We start from the raw sequence: 13,375 nt of genomic DNA on the forward strand, positions 1-13,375 counted from the left end.
GCACAGACACCTCTTTCTAGACGATAGATAGCTGGCCTGTAACCAACCGCACAAAGCCCTGGAGGGTGTGTGTCTGCTTGTGTGTGATTTTAGATAGTGAGAGCACCTGGTGCTGACGATAAAGTATCCCCAGTTAATACAGTTACAAAGGCAAATAGGGCGGACGATTTAAAAAAAAAACACACAAGGAGGAGCGATGGCAGAAGAGGAGGAATAAAACTGACAGGTAACAAGGGAGGGGCTCTGAGAAAAATATATATCCATGACACTTCCTCTCCTGGTCAGTCCATCACACTTTTCATCCTTCTGAAGCTGTCATCATTTACCAGCATCAACATGAGAGGTGAGACTTAAAACATTTACAGAAGTAGCAATGGTTCAGATATACAACAATACAGTAACGGGCATCTAATGCTGAGCTCCTTCTGGGTTTAGTGCTACATGCCTTTGTTCTTTTCCCCCCAGCTATTGTATTGCTGTGTCTGCTGCATGCAACCTTTGGTCAGAATAAACCATATTCCTGGGACGGACCTGGCCAGGGAGAACCGGATCCAGACCAAAGAGCAGGAAGTGGTGAGGACTTGTGGGTACGTAATCAGTGTGTCTACATATATTCTTATCTGCAAGTGTATTTATGTGTGTTTGTGTTCAGTGTGTCACACGGACCAGGGTTCTTGTGGCTGCTGTCTGATGCTGCGAGAGATGAACAGGCTGAGGACGTACTTTAACACAACCCTGAACACGTTGGAGAAGGAATACTTACAAACAAAGCAAAGTCTCAACAATATGGAAGGTGAGTGATACATCCATGAGTTGCATGAAGCAGGAGAGAGTGCAGATCATAAAAGCATCTTAAATAATGCACACAAACTTTAGACTTCTTCTTTCTTAATGTTAATGAGACAACACAGATCTATTTTTTACACTTCTAACCTGTTGTCTCCCCTTTGCATCTCCAGCCAGCCGCATAGCCTTCTCTGCTGCTCTATACAGTGATGATCGTTTTAAGTGTTACGGCCCCTTCGATGTCAACAGCCTCATCGTCTACAAACATGTCTTCCTCAACCTGGGTGGTGGCTACAATGTGCAGACCGGTATCTTCACCGTTCCCCGCTCTGGTGTCTACAGCCTCGCCCTAACCGTCTTCAGTGACGCTGGTTCTCCTGGTAACAGCCTGGCCGCCTGCGCCGGTCTGCAGGTTAACGGCCAGTTAGTGGCCGGGTCCAGAGACCAAAATAAGAATGACCAAGAGGACAGTGCCACTATTGTTGTGGTCCTGCACCTGAAGGCTGGGAACCAAGTGGCTGTCAACCTGCCCATTGGGTGTTTCCTCTGCGATGACAACAGCCACTATAACACTTTCAGTGCCTTTCTGCTTTATGTTACAGAATAAGTTAGGGAGGTGTAGCGTGCTGGTTTTTGTACCAACTTTTGCCCTACTAACAAGGTTAGAGTCTGCTAGATGAAAACTTTTTGTGGTGCCTTAATGCCCCTCTTCTCAATCTGTTCTTTCTGATGGAAGCCAGGTTTTAAATCCATCACATCTGGATTCAAACCATGCAATCTTTTTCTTGCTAAAATGATGTCATGTAATGTTTGAGAGAAATACACTTCACCCATGCACCTGTAAAATTACAAGAAAATAAATCAGGATTTTAAACAAAGCATTATAGTTTATTTTGTTTTTCAACTGAAGAGATGTGTGATGTCTACAGTGAAGAGATTGTTGACAAACTTAAAGTATTGAAATATTACCCTTACTTTGCTGTCTGTTTTTGATACAGTTTTAACATTTTGGATGGAACTGACCTATTTTTGGTATGAAATTTGAATTTTAGTTATTAACACATATATAATTTTTAAATAAAGCACTTTATTCACAGTTTTGGTTACTCTGCGTATGAACCTTACTTACAGAACATCATGAGTTGAAATTAAAATGAAAGCCAAATCAGTTCAGTTCACTTCAATTCCATTTTATTTATATAGCACTACTTCATAACAGAGGTGATCTCACTGCACTTTTCCTATAGACCAGGTCTAGACTGTACTCTTTATAATATTATTTACAGAGACCCAACCAGCCAGGTGAAGTAGAATCCGTAATAAAGTGCAGATTGCAATACGATACATACAGTACAATGAGATACATATGTTAACATTTAGTTGGATAGTAATTTTAAGGCCTTTTATGCGACATAATCATCAAAATAAAAACACTGCTGACAACATTAAGTGTCTACAGAACTTCTGAGACACATAAGTAAATGAATGAGGCATACAACAGATCTATACTGCATATATGACTTTATTTAAATTTTAATTAACCAAATAAGATTTTGGTTACATTTTGTCAGTATATTACAGTGTTAGTGTTGAATAATACAGCAACAGCATTTGTTTATCCAAATAATAATTACAGGACCAGTATGGATATCACTTAAAGCTAGGGTAGGTAATGTATTTCAGAAGCATTTTTTGTTATATTAGTTGAAATTCTCTTTACATCCTTGCAGCAATCAATAAATCAAACGCTCAAATCCGGTATCTGTGGCTGTCGCAGGCCTGTAATAAGCCCAGCCATTTGGGCCGAATGAAATGATTGGCTAGCCTACCTGCCTGTCTACCTACCTGTCTACCTGTGCGCACACTGCCCGTGCACTCATTGCACACAAAAATGTGTTTTGAGGGAGTGGCTTTGGAAGGAGGCCTGAAGGGAAGGAGTGGGATTCTTTCAGTTGCATACTTGCTAGTTTCTCCAACGTTACCTACCCTAGCTTTAACTTGGGGAGTAGTACTACATATGTGAAAAAAAGTTTTATAAAGCCTTTTGTGGCTCCAGAGGGACTTGCTCGAAATCTGATAAATTGCCTCAAGGGACGTTTGAAAATTAAAAGAATCTGTGGGTGTGAAGTTAGAAAGAAGTGAGCTTACCAGACCTATGTAGGCCATTCCTCATCTCTGTTGGAGCCTACATTAGCTGCTACTAGCATAACACATCCGAACCTCTGTCCTCCGAACTGTCAAGTTGCATTTATATCTCTGGCTCTGCTTCATCAATTTTGATCCCTTTTTTTTTAACTGTCCATTGTGAGTCCAACAATGTCCTAGGAGTGTGCTATGCTAATTTGGTGGAGTAATACTCTTTTATGGGAAAGGAAATGCATTTAAAAGTATTTTTATAATGGGAAATTTATTGAATTACATATTCAAAATACATTGTTAAAAACTGTGGAAACAAGCTGTACATTGACATATTATCGATGACAAAAAGGGGTGTAGGACATCCAAAAAACCTCTACAGGTGCTGGATCAAAAGCAAACTAAAGGCAAGAATCAAATGCCTGACAAAGATTTTGTTAGATCAAAACGTTCAAATAAAATTGACGGGAGCTATTACTACAGTGAGTCTTCTGTTTGATTCACTGACATATTATCACCTTTTAAGTTGATATAGAGCTCTTGTTAGCAAACAGTTGCCGATTCACATATCCAGTAGACACAGAGCAACATCAGTATTTATTGGGAGTCGTGTTTATGGAAACCTTTTTCTTTCTCTTTTAGCATCATGAATACCATTCAGAGAGCCCGTCACTGATCTGCAGCTACTCAGGAATATACTGTATGTGAAGCTGATTTGTGTATGTTTGAAGTCCTTGAGCTTTAGGATTGCAGTCTCCTGCTGAGGGGGTGTTTATTCAGTCTCTTCTTAAAGGCATGAACACTGCTTGATGTGTTGTCTCCAATGACTGCAGGAGGAAGGCTGTTCCATGTTGTTACAGCAGAGTGGAGAAAGCTCCTGTCAAGGCATTTGGTGTGAGCCCTGGGGAGTGACAAGGCATGGTTTGGTGGTAACGTCCGGGTGGTTTGACCTGGGACATGAGCTGAGGGTAGCAGTGCTCTCAGGTCTGCTGGACAGTTGGGAGTATGCATCTCTTTATTTCAGTGTCCTGCACCTTATGGTGCCCAGACACTGGACACTGGACAACAACAACAACCAGGATGTACCACTGTAATTTAATGGAATGGGTCAGCCTTTGCAGATTTAAGGATGGGTTTGATTATGGATTTGTTCCACACAAATGGAATAATACCATTCTGAAAGCACGTTTGACACAGACAATGGAAAATATTCAACATATTAAGGCCTTTAAGGACCTCATTAGGGATGTCGTCCACACCCACAGCTTTATTTAATTTAGCTGTATCTATTACCCTCTGCACCTCCTCCAGTGTAATCTCACTGTTCAGCATATGGTTAGAGCAATATGCTGTATTACTAATCCCATTTTCAAGATCATTTTTTAATGTACAGGTTTCATTTTAAAAATGATCATTAAATACAGGAGGACTATTGCATGCATACAAATCACTATACTCTGTTTCCCACTTTTTTAATATCTGCTTAGTCTAAAATGAAGATTCACCATTTTCCATTAGAATCTCCATTGGGATCAGTACAAGTCCTGGGTTATGGTCTGAGGTACCTATATTTGCCTGGGTCTTTGTGGTTGTTGGGGTGTCCAATAGAACTAGATCTACAACCTGGTGAATGTAAGTCCAATATTCAGTCTGTTTTAGCTCTGTCTCCACAAACTCCAGAGGGGAACATCTGGCTCTTTAGCTGCTAAATGGTCCACTATGTTCACCAGCCAGTTGCTAACTGTGTCCGTCTGCTGTTTGGTGATGAGCAGGTAGCATACAGTTGAAAAATATTGATTATAGCCACTTTAATGACCAAATAAATAATAACTTTATTCCATCAAAGTTAAGTCAAACCCAGAGTACATAATGATAAACAGCCTGATTTGTGTTAATTCAAGCAAAAAAGAAGACAAAAGTGTGGTAGTCCTTCTCAACTCAGTCACCAAAAGAAAAGAAACGAAGGCGAAACTGAACAATGATGTTGTTGCTTGTTAAATGGGAGCTGGACATGAAAAGGAGCTTTCACAATCGCAAGAACCACAGCAGCGTTGGCAAACAACAACAGCCCAATACCAGTAACAGTACCAGTAATACATACAGCAGTGGATCCCTAACAGGGCGCAGAGCCATTGTAGGTGGGAGGTACACATGGCCACGGGAAACAAACTAAAATTGCATAAACCTTGTCAAACACAGGTGTAACTAGTGACATTATTTATCACTGAATTGCATTGCAATCATTTCTGAAACATCAAAATGTTGGTTTTGACATTTTTTTAGCTTCCAAAGAGGGATACAACAGAAACAAATTGGGACCTACTAACATTGAATAATTTGGTCTGGAGCGGTCATCAGCCAAAAAGTGCAAAGGGGCAGCAGTTCTAGCCACTTAAGCTGCTATGTGTGTACATCCCCAAATATATATGTAAAACCTCAGTTTTCTGCTCAGGTCCCCAGGCCCTCTTTAACAGCTCAAAAACATACTTAACATTGTTTTATTGGCTTGATACTTCATGACTTTTTCCAAATTTTATGAAAATTGCTTATAAATACTCACATATTTCAAAAGTTTGGGGTGTCAGAGACTCCAGCTGTAAAACCTGGTTAAACACAATGGATTTTCAGCTGCTCTATATCTGTGATTTGTGCTGACAGTACTTTTTACACAGTACTACCCTACCAAATCCCAGATAAGTCTATCTGGATTTCTATTACTGGACTTTTATAACAGTTTATTCAGAAGAGCTCAAGCAGGGACTTAGACCTCTCTTGGGTCTAATTGATACTAATTGTTACATAAGTAACATCACAATGTAGGATGACATACTGTAAAAATTTTTTTTCTGTGAATGACTTTTTGGCAAACACAAGGAATGTACTGTATATTTCCTTATGAATAGCTCATATAACATACAACACGAAATATTTCCCAATTTGGTCATTTCCATTTTTTGTCACCTTCATCAAATAAGTAAGCCCAGTTTGGAGCAACTGGAACAGATATCACTACTTTTCTGCATACTATGAGTTTTAATAAGGTGTGGGGGAAAATGTCATTATTTTTACACATACAACAGTGGGATCTGTAGGACAATGAGGAAGTAAGTATTTTTTCTTATAGGAAAAGTTCAAAACTCAAACCTCAGAGAGTAATCTTAAATTATTTGGATATTTTCCCGAGAAGACATGGCCACTTGCTGATGGCTGCATCACAGGAAAATAAACTCTGGTTTTCACCTTTATATCAGACTATCTCAGAAAGATGACCACTTTTTTATTTTCACCATTAGGCAGTAATTCAAAGCTCTGGTTTGAAATCACATCCGAGGTCAGAGCACAGCTTGCTTCATTTTATCCCATGCTGTTATGTAAAGCATCTTAGGGGCTGGTCTGCTTTGATGAAGAGATGTGTACAAAGCAGACATAAAACACCTGATACACCATGGCCCCCAACTAGCAGATAAGACTATGTGAAGAACCAGGTCAGGACGTGGGACTCCATACACACAGGTGGCCATCAAAAAAACACAGACAATGCACTGTCCCTGGAGCCAAGACAACTTTAAAAGTAACTGTCAACGCAGGAAACACCCTGTTATCTAATAAGACTAGAGGAACAACAAGGATAATAACAAATGCCTGTGCAACTTCAAGTTACAAACAACCAGTAGAGATGAATGACAGCAGGAACAGCTGTACACACAGCTGACTGTCATTTTGCTTTGAGCTCTGTAAATAGGTAGACAGTAACACACGTAAGAAAACCTCCAGTACTCCTATAGTTCTTTATCATATAACATTACTTATGTCAGGCTGACTTGTGTTAAAATTTGCCTAAACCTAAAGTGGCATAGATAAGATTTTATGTTGAAGGCCTACACTATTCATACACTTGAAAATATTTCTGTAGCTATTTTTTTTTTAAAAGCCACCATAACTTTCAGCGTTATTTAGCACTGATCCCCACTTTTTGAATTTTCCATATTAATATGTACAGTATATAAATATGGACCTCAACCTATAAGTCAATGTGGGTGAGAAGTCCTTTAGATGCTTAGAAACAATGGAAATTTGAATATCCACCATTTCAAACTTCATCTGCTGACGATCATGTGATATGATTGAAAGTGATTGAAAATGGACCTTGATTTGAGATTGTTTTGTCACTTGTAAATGGACACATTAGTTGAATGCCTAGTTCATTTTATTACTGTATGTACAAGACAAAGACTAGCTCTGTGAGGCTGCACTTAAACACAGTGGAACATGAATGTCTGTACCAAATTTCGTTGCAATCCATCCAAGCATTGTCAAGATATTTCACTAAAAACCAAACATGTCAACCTCATGGTGCCGCTTGAGAAAAAGTAGGATTCATCCTCTGGGTACTGCCAATGTCTGTATAAAAGTCTTGCCAATCCATTTCAATACTCTTTAGTTATCACTATCAATTTTCCATCAAATCAATTTCTCTGTTTTTTTCTGTGGGTACTCTGCTGTGACTTCTTGGCTCTAAGTTTATAAGCCATAATGGAAGCAAAAGTTAAAAGCGCCTCTATTAACAAACTTCTTCCAAATAACGATAATCATAATTTCTCAGAAGAACTTATAAGGCCTTTTCAAGCAATATTTACTGACTCTACAGTCAGCTAACAAATTAATGTAGAAGACCCAATTGGCAAAATCTCAGGATTAAGGTGGCTCCCAGCTTCTTTGTGTGTTTGTGCAACACATTTTGCACAAACAGCTTGGATGTCTTTCAGAAATTGACTTTCTTTGTATCTGTCACTGAAAAACAAGATGAAAGATGGCAACACCTAGCCATTCCTGTTATTGGCTTTGTGACTTATTATTGGATAAAAATTGCCCCACGCCACAAGATCATTTCATTCACATGAATATGGAGTCCACTTTAGCCAAGTAACTATCACATATCTCAACCCACAACAAACCACAATCAATACATCTGGGTTTGCAACAATATCCGAAGAGAAAGCAATTATGGGAACACACAGTATCACTTCTCTCTTAGTTCTATCTCAGCATGAGAACCAGGCAACGCTGTATATTGTTCTCAGATCTGGGTCTTTATCGATGAACCGATAACACGTTCCTATCAGCTTCTTTTGTCTTCTCGTCTGTAGCCTATAATAGCCTTAGGGACCTGACATCTGGTGTCCTGTGGAAGGGTGGCAATCAGATATCGCTGTCCTAATAAGGGGTATTATGGTCTCAACAATAGGGTGCTGAAAGGTGCAACAAGATCAATTCTTGCTCTTTCACACTAAAGGAAAACCATCTACTGTACTGTATTACCAGGGACGTACATGGCTCTCTTTGTGGAAGGAACAGCAGTGTCAGCGTTTGGCTGTGAAACCTGTGTGCGTGTGTGAGGAGGCGGAGCTTCTGTCATTTACCTCCTCAAGGGGAGGATCACCTGAAGTGCTAAATGCTAAAACCATCCCCTGCTTAAAACTCTTACTCTCAGTTTTACAAACTCACAAGAACTTGACATAGTCTTTCAGAACAAGGAGAGGGAGGAACAAAAAACAGTAAGTTTTATGTTTCTATCCTTACATAGCGCTCACCAATTATATTGTAAAAAAAAAACTATCCAAAACAAATCACAAAAACAGATTCTTTGACAGATATTGTAAAACATTTGTTTTTGTTTTTGTTAGATTATATACCTCAGTCAGTTGTGTTAACTATACTTCCTGTTACTTTTGGATTATTTCAGTTTTATGTCAATTACTTATTATTCCATGTAATAATTTAAGCCTCCATTTGGATATTTCTGTCCGTTAGGGGGCAGAAAGAGTCAAACAAACCTACAAAAACTAATATGGCTCATAAAGTTGTTGAGACTAAACTGTTAGCAAGCAAATGCCTACAGCAGACACATAACAACAAGGGAATCCCAGTGTGAGTTGTGTTTCTGGCCTCATGACGATTCACTTGTCTTTTAGCTCTGTTTTGGCCCAGACAAATATCTGGGTTTTTAGCTGCGAGATGTTTGAATTTGTTTAACAGGCGCTAGTTAACTTGGTGCTTTGTTGTTTAATGCTGGGCAGATAGCTAACCTTGCCCTGTCTGCCTAATTCCGAGCAGATTTGTTTGAGCTTTCTAGTAAACACTGATTTGGTGATTTGCAGGTCAAAAATTGTCTAGACATATAAACTAAAACCAGGCTAATTTTGTAGACGTCTAGGTTACATAAACGATTGTTCCATCAGCATTTAAATTATTATAACATTATTTTAATGTGAAGAAGGTTCTCACTAGTTACACATTGAAATGCTGTTGAACTAGAGGCCATATGACATGCAGATCATTAAAGCCATGCTTATAGTGTTGTTTAGTGAAAATGGCTGCCTTCAATTATTTGCATATTGGGCAGTTAATGAGAGCAGTAACACTCAACCATACAGTATATTTGTGGTCGGAGAACCAGAAGAATGGGCTAAAAGTGGATGAAGTCTGAGTAGAGTTCTGAGGTACTATACAATCAACCTTTTCGCTTTACACAGAAACATTTGAGTTGATATAAATATCAAAAATATCGCTTATAAACAGATTTAATTCTGAATTGCCATACAGGCAGCACGTCTACAAGAATTGCTTCAAAATCTGTGCCAGAATTTCACCGTTAAATGTGACCGTGAGTAGTCCAGCAAGTGATATCAGAGATGTGTCATTACTGATTTGAATTCAGAAACTGTAAGAGATTCAAATGTAGTGTGTGTTGCATGTAAATCACCTCATGACACTGCTCTGAGCATTTAGCCTCTCTGGTTTTTAATCCAAGATTTATGCAGTATTGAATGCTACTTCTTTTTTCAGATGGTTGTACTACCAGTTTTGTTCCTGTTGGGGTCGCTGTTTCTCTGTGGTCATGTGGAGGCCCAGTCCACCGCCACTGAGATACTGAAACAGGCTGCACGTAAGCCACACAAACTGCCACATCCTGCTTCAAAATGACACAGTTACACACCTCTGCCCTCCATGTTGAACTCTCTCACATAACTTTCTGTCCCCCCTCTTCTCTTTTTCGTCCATCCTATTCCAGTCCAATGGAGGGGACCTCTGACCTGTGACAAGTGGGACTGCAATTGTACTTTCTATCGCCAGCGTAGCTGCTGCTGTGCGGCCAATGATATGTACCAAATAGAAGAGGATACCTTTGTGAGGATTAAAACTTTGTGGCACGGTATCAGCACACTGAATAGCAGAATACAGACGCTCACAGGTAAACACACTTACAGTGATGGATGGTAGATTTAGACCAACATATCTGAAAACTCAGATACACTCGAAAACTATGTTTAAAAAATATTTTGTGGACACTGAGCATTACAATAAATCTCTCTCTCTTACTCTCAGCTGGCGTTAAGGTTGCCTTCAAAGCCACCATGGACCCAAATATCGCCATTGTAATTCCTGGATCTACTGAACGTTGCTTTGGTCCTTTCAATACTAATGTGCCAATCCCCTACTCCTCCATCACTCTTAACCATGGCAATGGATATAACCCTTCCTTGGGTAGAAAACACACAACCACACACACACACAACCACACACATAATGAAAGCTTTACCCACCATTTTAGATTAAAGCCTCTTGTAAGACATACATCACTGCAGTTCCACTAACTCTTCACTTCCCTCTCCAGGTGTCTTCACTGCCACTAGTCCTGGTGTTTATGTCTTTTCCTTCTCAGTCTACTCATTTGTGGGAAAGGATGAGCGCCTCTACCATAAAGTAAACAAACCAGATAGACTGAACAAATATGTAAATTCAGAATACATTTCTCTGGTTTACCCGCATAGTATCTTAATTTTGTGTTTTGGTGTATCTGTAGGTCCAGCTGATGAAAAATGGGAAGACGACGCTCAGCGTGTGGGAGGACAATCGAGAAGATGGTGAAGACAGTGCCAGTCAGGTAGGAAGTGAAAACAATGTGATTGTTTAACAAGAGTGAAGTAATACAATTGCACAAATATTACAATTACAAATTGGACCAAAGGAAAAAAGGAAAAAAAGAAAGAAGCCTTTTCCTTGAGACTTTGACATGATTTTGTAATGGCTACGTGAAACATGACACTGTATGCTTTCAGGTTGTGGTGCTGGAGATGCAGAGAGGCGATCAGGTCTACTTGGAGCTGATGTCTGGGAGGAAGCTCTGTCAATACCTGCAGTACAATATCTTCACTGGTTACATACTGTACCCCTACATCGATGAGTAATACACCAGATGCTCAAACTTTCTGACTCCAGGGCCTTAAGTGAATCCACTTATCCTCGCGCAACTGAAATCCTGATTCATGAAAACAAACTAGTGTTCTTTGTCACATATTGACCCACCGGAAGTAGGTTTGTGACCTATTGTGGGACAAGCACCATAGTTTAAGAATCCCTACAGTAGAAATAAACAAGAAAAGTTGTATACCCATAGACTGGTGCGTGTGTACACATGCATTTATGATCAAACACAAAGAAGGGCACACTTCATATGTATACTTTCATGCATATTTTTGCACAGCATGAAAACAGAAAGTCACATGTCAGGAAATATTTGCATCATTAAGAAAATATGAACATGCATGTGAATAAACTACCACAACTACAATGACTGTGTACAGAGGAAGTGTGATTTTTATTTTTATTTGGCATTAAAAAGTTTATTTGACAGGTGATGTACCTTTATTTTCAAATTTGGTATGTATTTCAACTTGCCACACACACAGCCATACTCATAGTCCATGAATGGAAATAGGTAGCAGTCAGAGGCTTTGATATAATTGGAATGATAACATCAAGTCATATCCCTGCCACCAATAGCATTTGGCCTATGACAGTATTGTATAATACTGTAAACAAGTGCCGTTAATGGAACTCATTACAAATGAATATAAACCACTGGCAGAATGAAGTCAGTTCCTTCAGTTGAATAAACACATGATGTAGGAGCACCTTACACACATGCTGCACATTTTCACACACACATGCAAACAGGCACATACACTATGAGAGTTTAGACATACCAGTAATTCCAGTAGGAAGCTTCGATGAGGTAGCAGGAAGCACTGGCTTGTGAATCCATGTTGTTACATTAAAGGAATAGTTTGACATTTTATTTGCTTTATTGCTGACAGTCAGATCTGAAGACTGATGGTGCTCATAATCCATTAAATACTAAACTACAGCCAGGTAACGGTTAACACTGGAAACAAATAGAAACCGCTAGCCTGTTGTTTACACTTCGGTTTTTGTATGTATTAAACAAAAGAGATACAACATGTTATTAGTGAGCTTTAGAGGTGCTGGTAGGTGGATTTTTTTACCTTTGGACAGAGCCAGGCTAGCTTCTTTATGCTAAGCTAACAGCCTGCTTGCTGTAGCCTTATAATGGACTGACAAATATGAGAGTGGCATTACTCTGCTCATCAAACTTAAAGTAGGCTACATGTAATTCAAAATTGTACTACAGTACTTGAGTAAATTTACTTTCTGTGGTTAGGGGTAGGCAGCAAAAGCACTTTGGTTATAGTAAGGAAAAGATCGTGGTTTCAGTTAAATGTTGCTAATCATGCTGTGTTTTGTGATTTAAGTCTGTAAAGGCTCATTAAAATAAAAATTCTAAGTTTACTCAAAGTCAAAAACGTATCCAGTATGGGATTAAGAAGACCATAATTTCACTCATAACAGGCAAAACTCAGGCAGGCAGAGAAAATGGCTGGAAGCACAATAGACGTTCTAGCGGCGAATGAATGGAAGTGGACCTGTATATCTGCTACTGGGCTGAGGGGGAAGTGGGACCAGGTGTGCAGGTGGGAGGGGTAGGTCAGGTGATGGGGAAGGCCAGGAACACAGGGGTTACTGCAGGCCAGGTGGGAGTGGCAGGATCTGAAACGAGTTAGTACATGGCAGGGGAAAAGCAGACTAGGAAAATGTGAGACTAGGAATTGGCTGCCATTGTGATAAAGTCACTGCAGACTTTTTCTGTATTAAACCAAGACCATGATCTTTCCCTAACCGTAACCAAGTGCTGTGAGTGCCTAAATATAACCACAAAAAAGTTTAATAATGCTGTTGTTAACGAGCGGATATTGTATTGCAAGTTCGGATATTTTACTAATGTTCAGTATCAACATGTTTGCGACTTGTAACATTCTTTAACTGAGAACATCTCCTCATCATGTTGATAGAAAACCTTCAACCTTCCTTCAAAACATATTTGTTGTTGCAAATCAAGTGTATATAAATGTATTTTCTAGGAAACAGGGTTGAAATGCATGCATGAGAAGGAAATGCATATAACAATGTGTTTACATTTAGGCATTTTAAATCTTCCATAGTTCAGTTCAGTTGATTTTGAAAGATGTGACATTGGCGAGGTTGTTTTCTTAATATCACAAAGGAATTACTCTGATTATGAGGCAAATGTTCA

At 39.3% G+C, this 13,375-nt stretch overlaps 2 protein-coding genes across 2 annotated transcripts; both read left to right on the forward strand.

Moving 5' to 3' along the window:
- Positions 1-264: 264 nt before the first annotated feature.
- LOC122878520 (complement C1q-like protein 4) lies at positions 265-1,660 on the forward strand. The gene is made up of 4 exons (XM_044201348.1): positions 265-343; positions 466-573; positions 653-793; positions 960-1,660. Exons 1-4 carry the CDS (start codon positions 337-339, stop codon positions 1,391-1,393), a joined length of 690 nt encoding a protein of 229 aa, XP_044057283.1. The 5' UTR covers positions 265-336; the 3' UTR covers positions 1,394-1,660.
- Positions 1,661-8,382: 6,722 nt separating this feature from the next.
- On the forward strand, positions 8,383-11,614 carry cbln18 (cerebellin 18). The gene is made up of 7 exons (XM_044201349.1): positions 8,383-8,477; positions 9,769-9,868; positions 9,995-10,174; positions 10,309-10,467; positions 10,598-10,686; positions 10,787-10,867; positions 11,043-11,614. The coding sequence occupies exons 2-7, from the start codon at positions 9,769-9,771 to the stop codon at positions 11,169-11,171; spliced, it is 738 nt and encodes a 245-aa protein (XP_044057284.1). The 5' UTR covers positions 8,383-8,477; the 3' UTR covers positions 11,172-11,614.
- The last annotated feature ends 1,761 nt before the right edge of the window (positions 11,615-13,375 follow it).

Source organism: Siniperca chuatsi, linkage group LG7, assembly GCF_020085105.1.
Source record: "Siniperca chuatsi isolate FFG_IHB_CAS linkage group LG7, ASM2008510v1, whole genome shotgun sequence".
In the NCBI taxonomy this organism is placed as follows: Eukaryota; Metazoa; Chordata; class Actinopteri; order Centrarchiformes; family Sinipercidae; genus Siniperca; species Siniperca chuatsi.

Coding starts and splice junctions, on each gene's coding strand:
- LOC122878520 (XM_044201348.1), top strand. Junction 574..652: donor AGACCAAAGAGCAGGAAGTG/GTGAGGACTTGT, acceptor GTTTGTGTTCAG/TGTGTCACACGGACCAGGGT. Junction 794..959: donor AAGTCTCAACAATATGGAAG/GTGAGTGATACA, acceptor TTGCATCTCCAG/CCAGCCGCATAGCCTTCTCT.
- cbln18 (XM_044201349.1), top strand. CDS start 9,769: ATGGTTGTACTACCAGTTTTGTTCCTGTTGGGGTCGCTGTTTCTCTGT. Junction 9,869..9,994: donor GATACTGAAACAGGCTGCAC/GTAAGCCACACA, acceptor ATCCTATTCCAG/TCCAATGGAGGGGACCTCTG. Junction 10,175..10,308: donor CAGAATACAGACGCTCACAG/GTAAACACACTT, acceptor TCTTACTCTCAG/CTGGCGTTAAGGTTGCCTTC.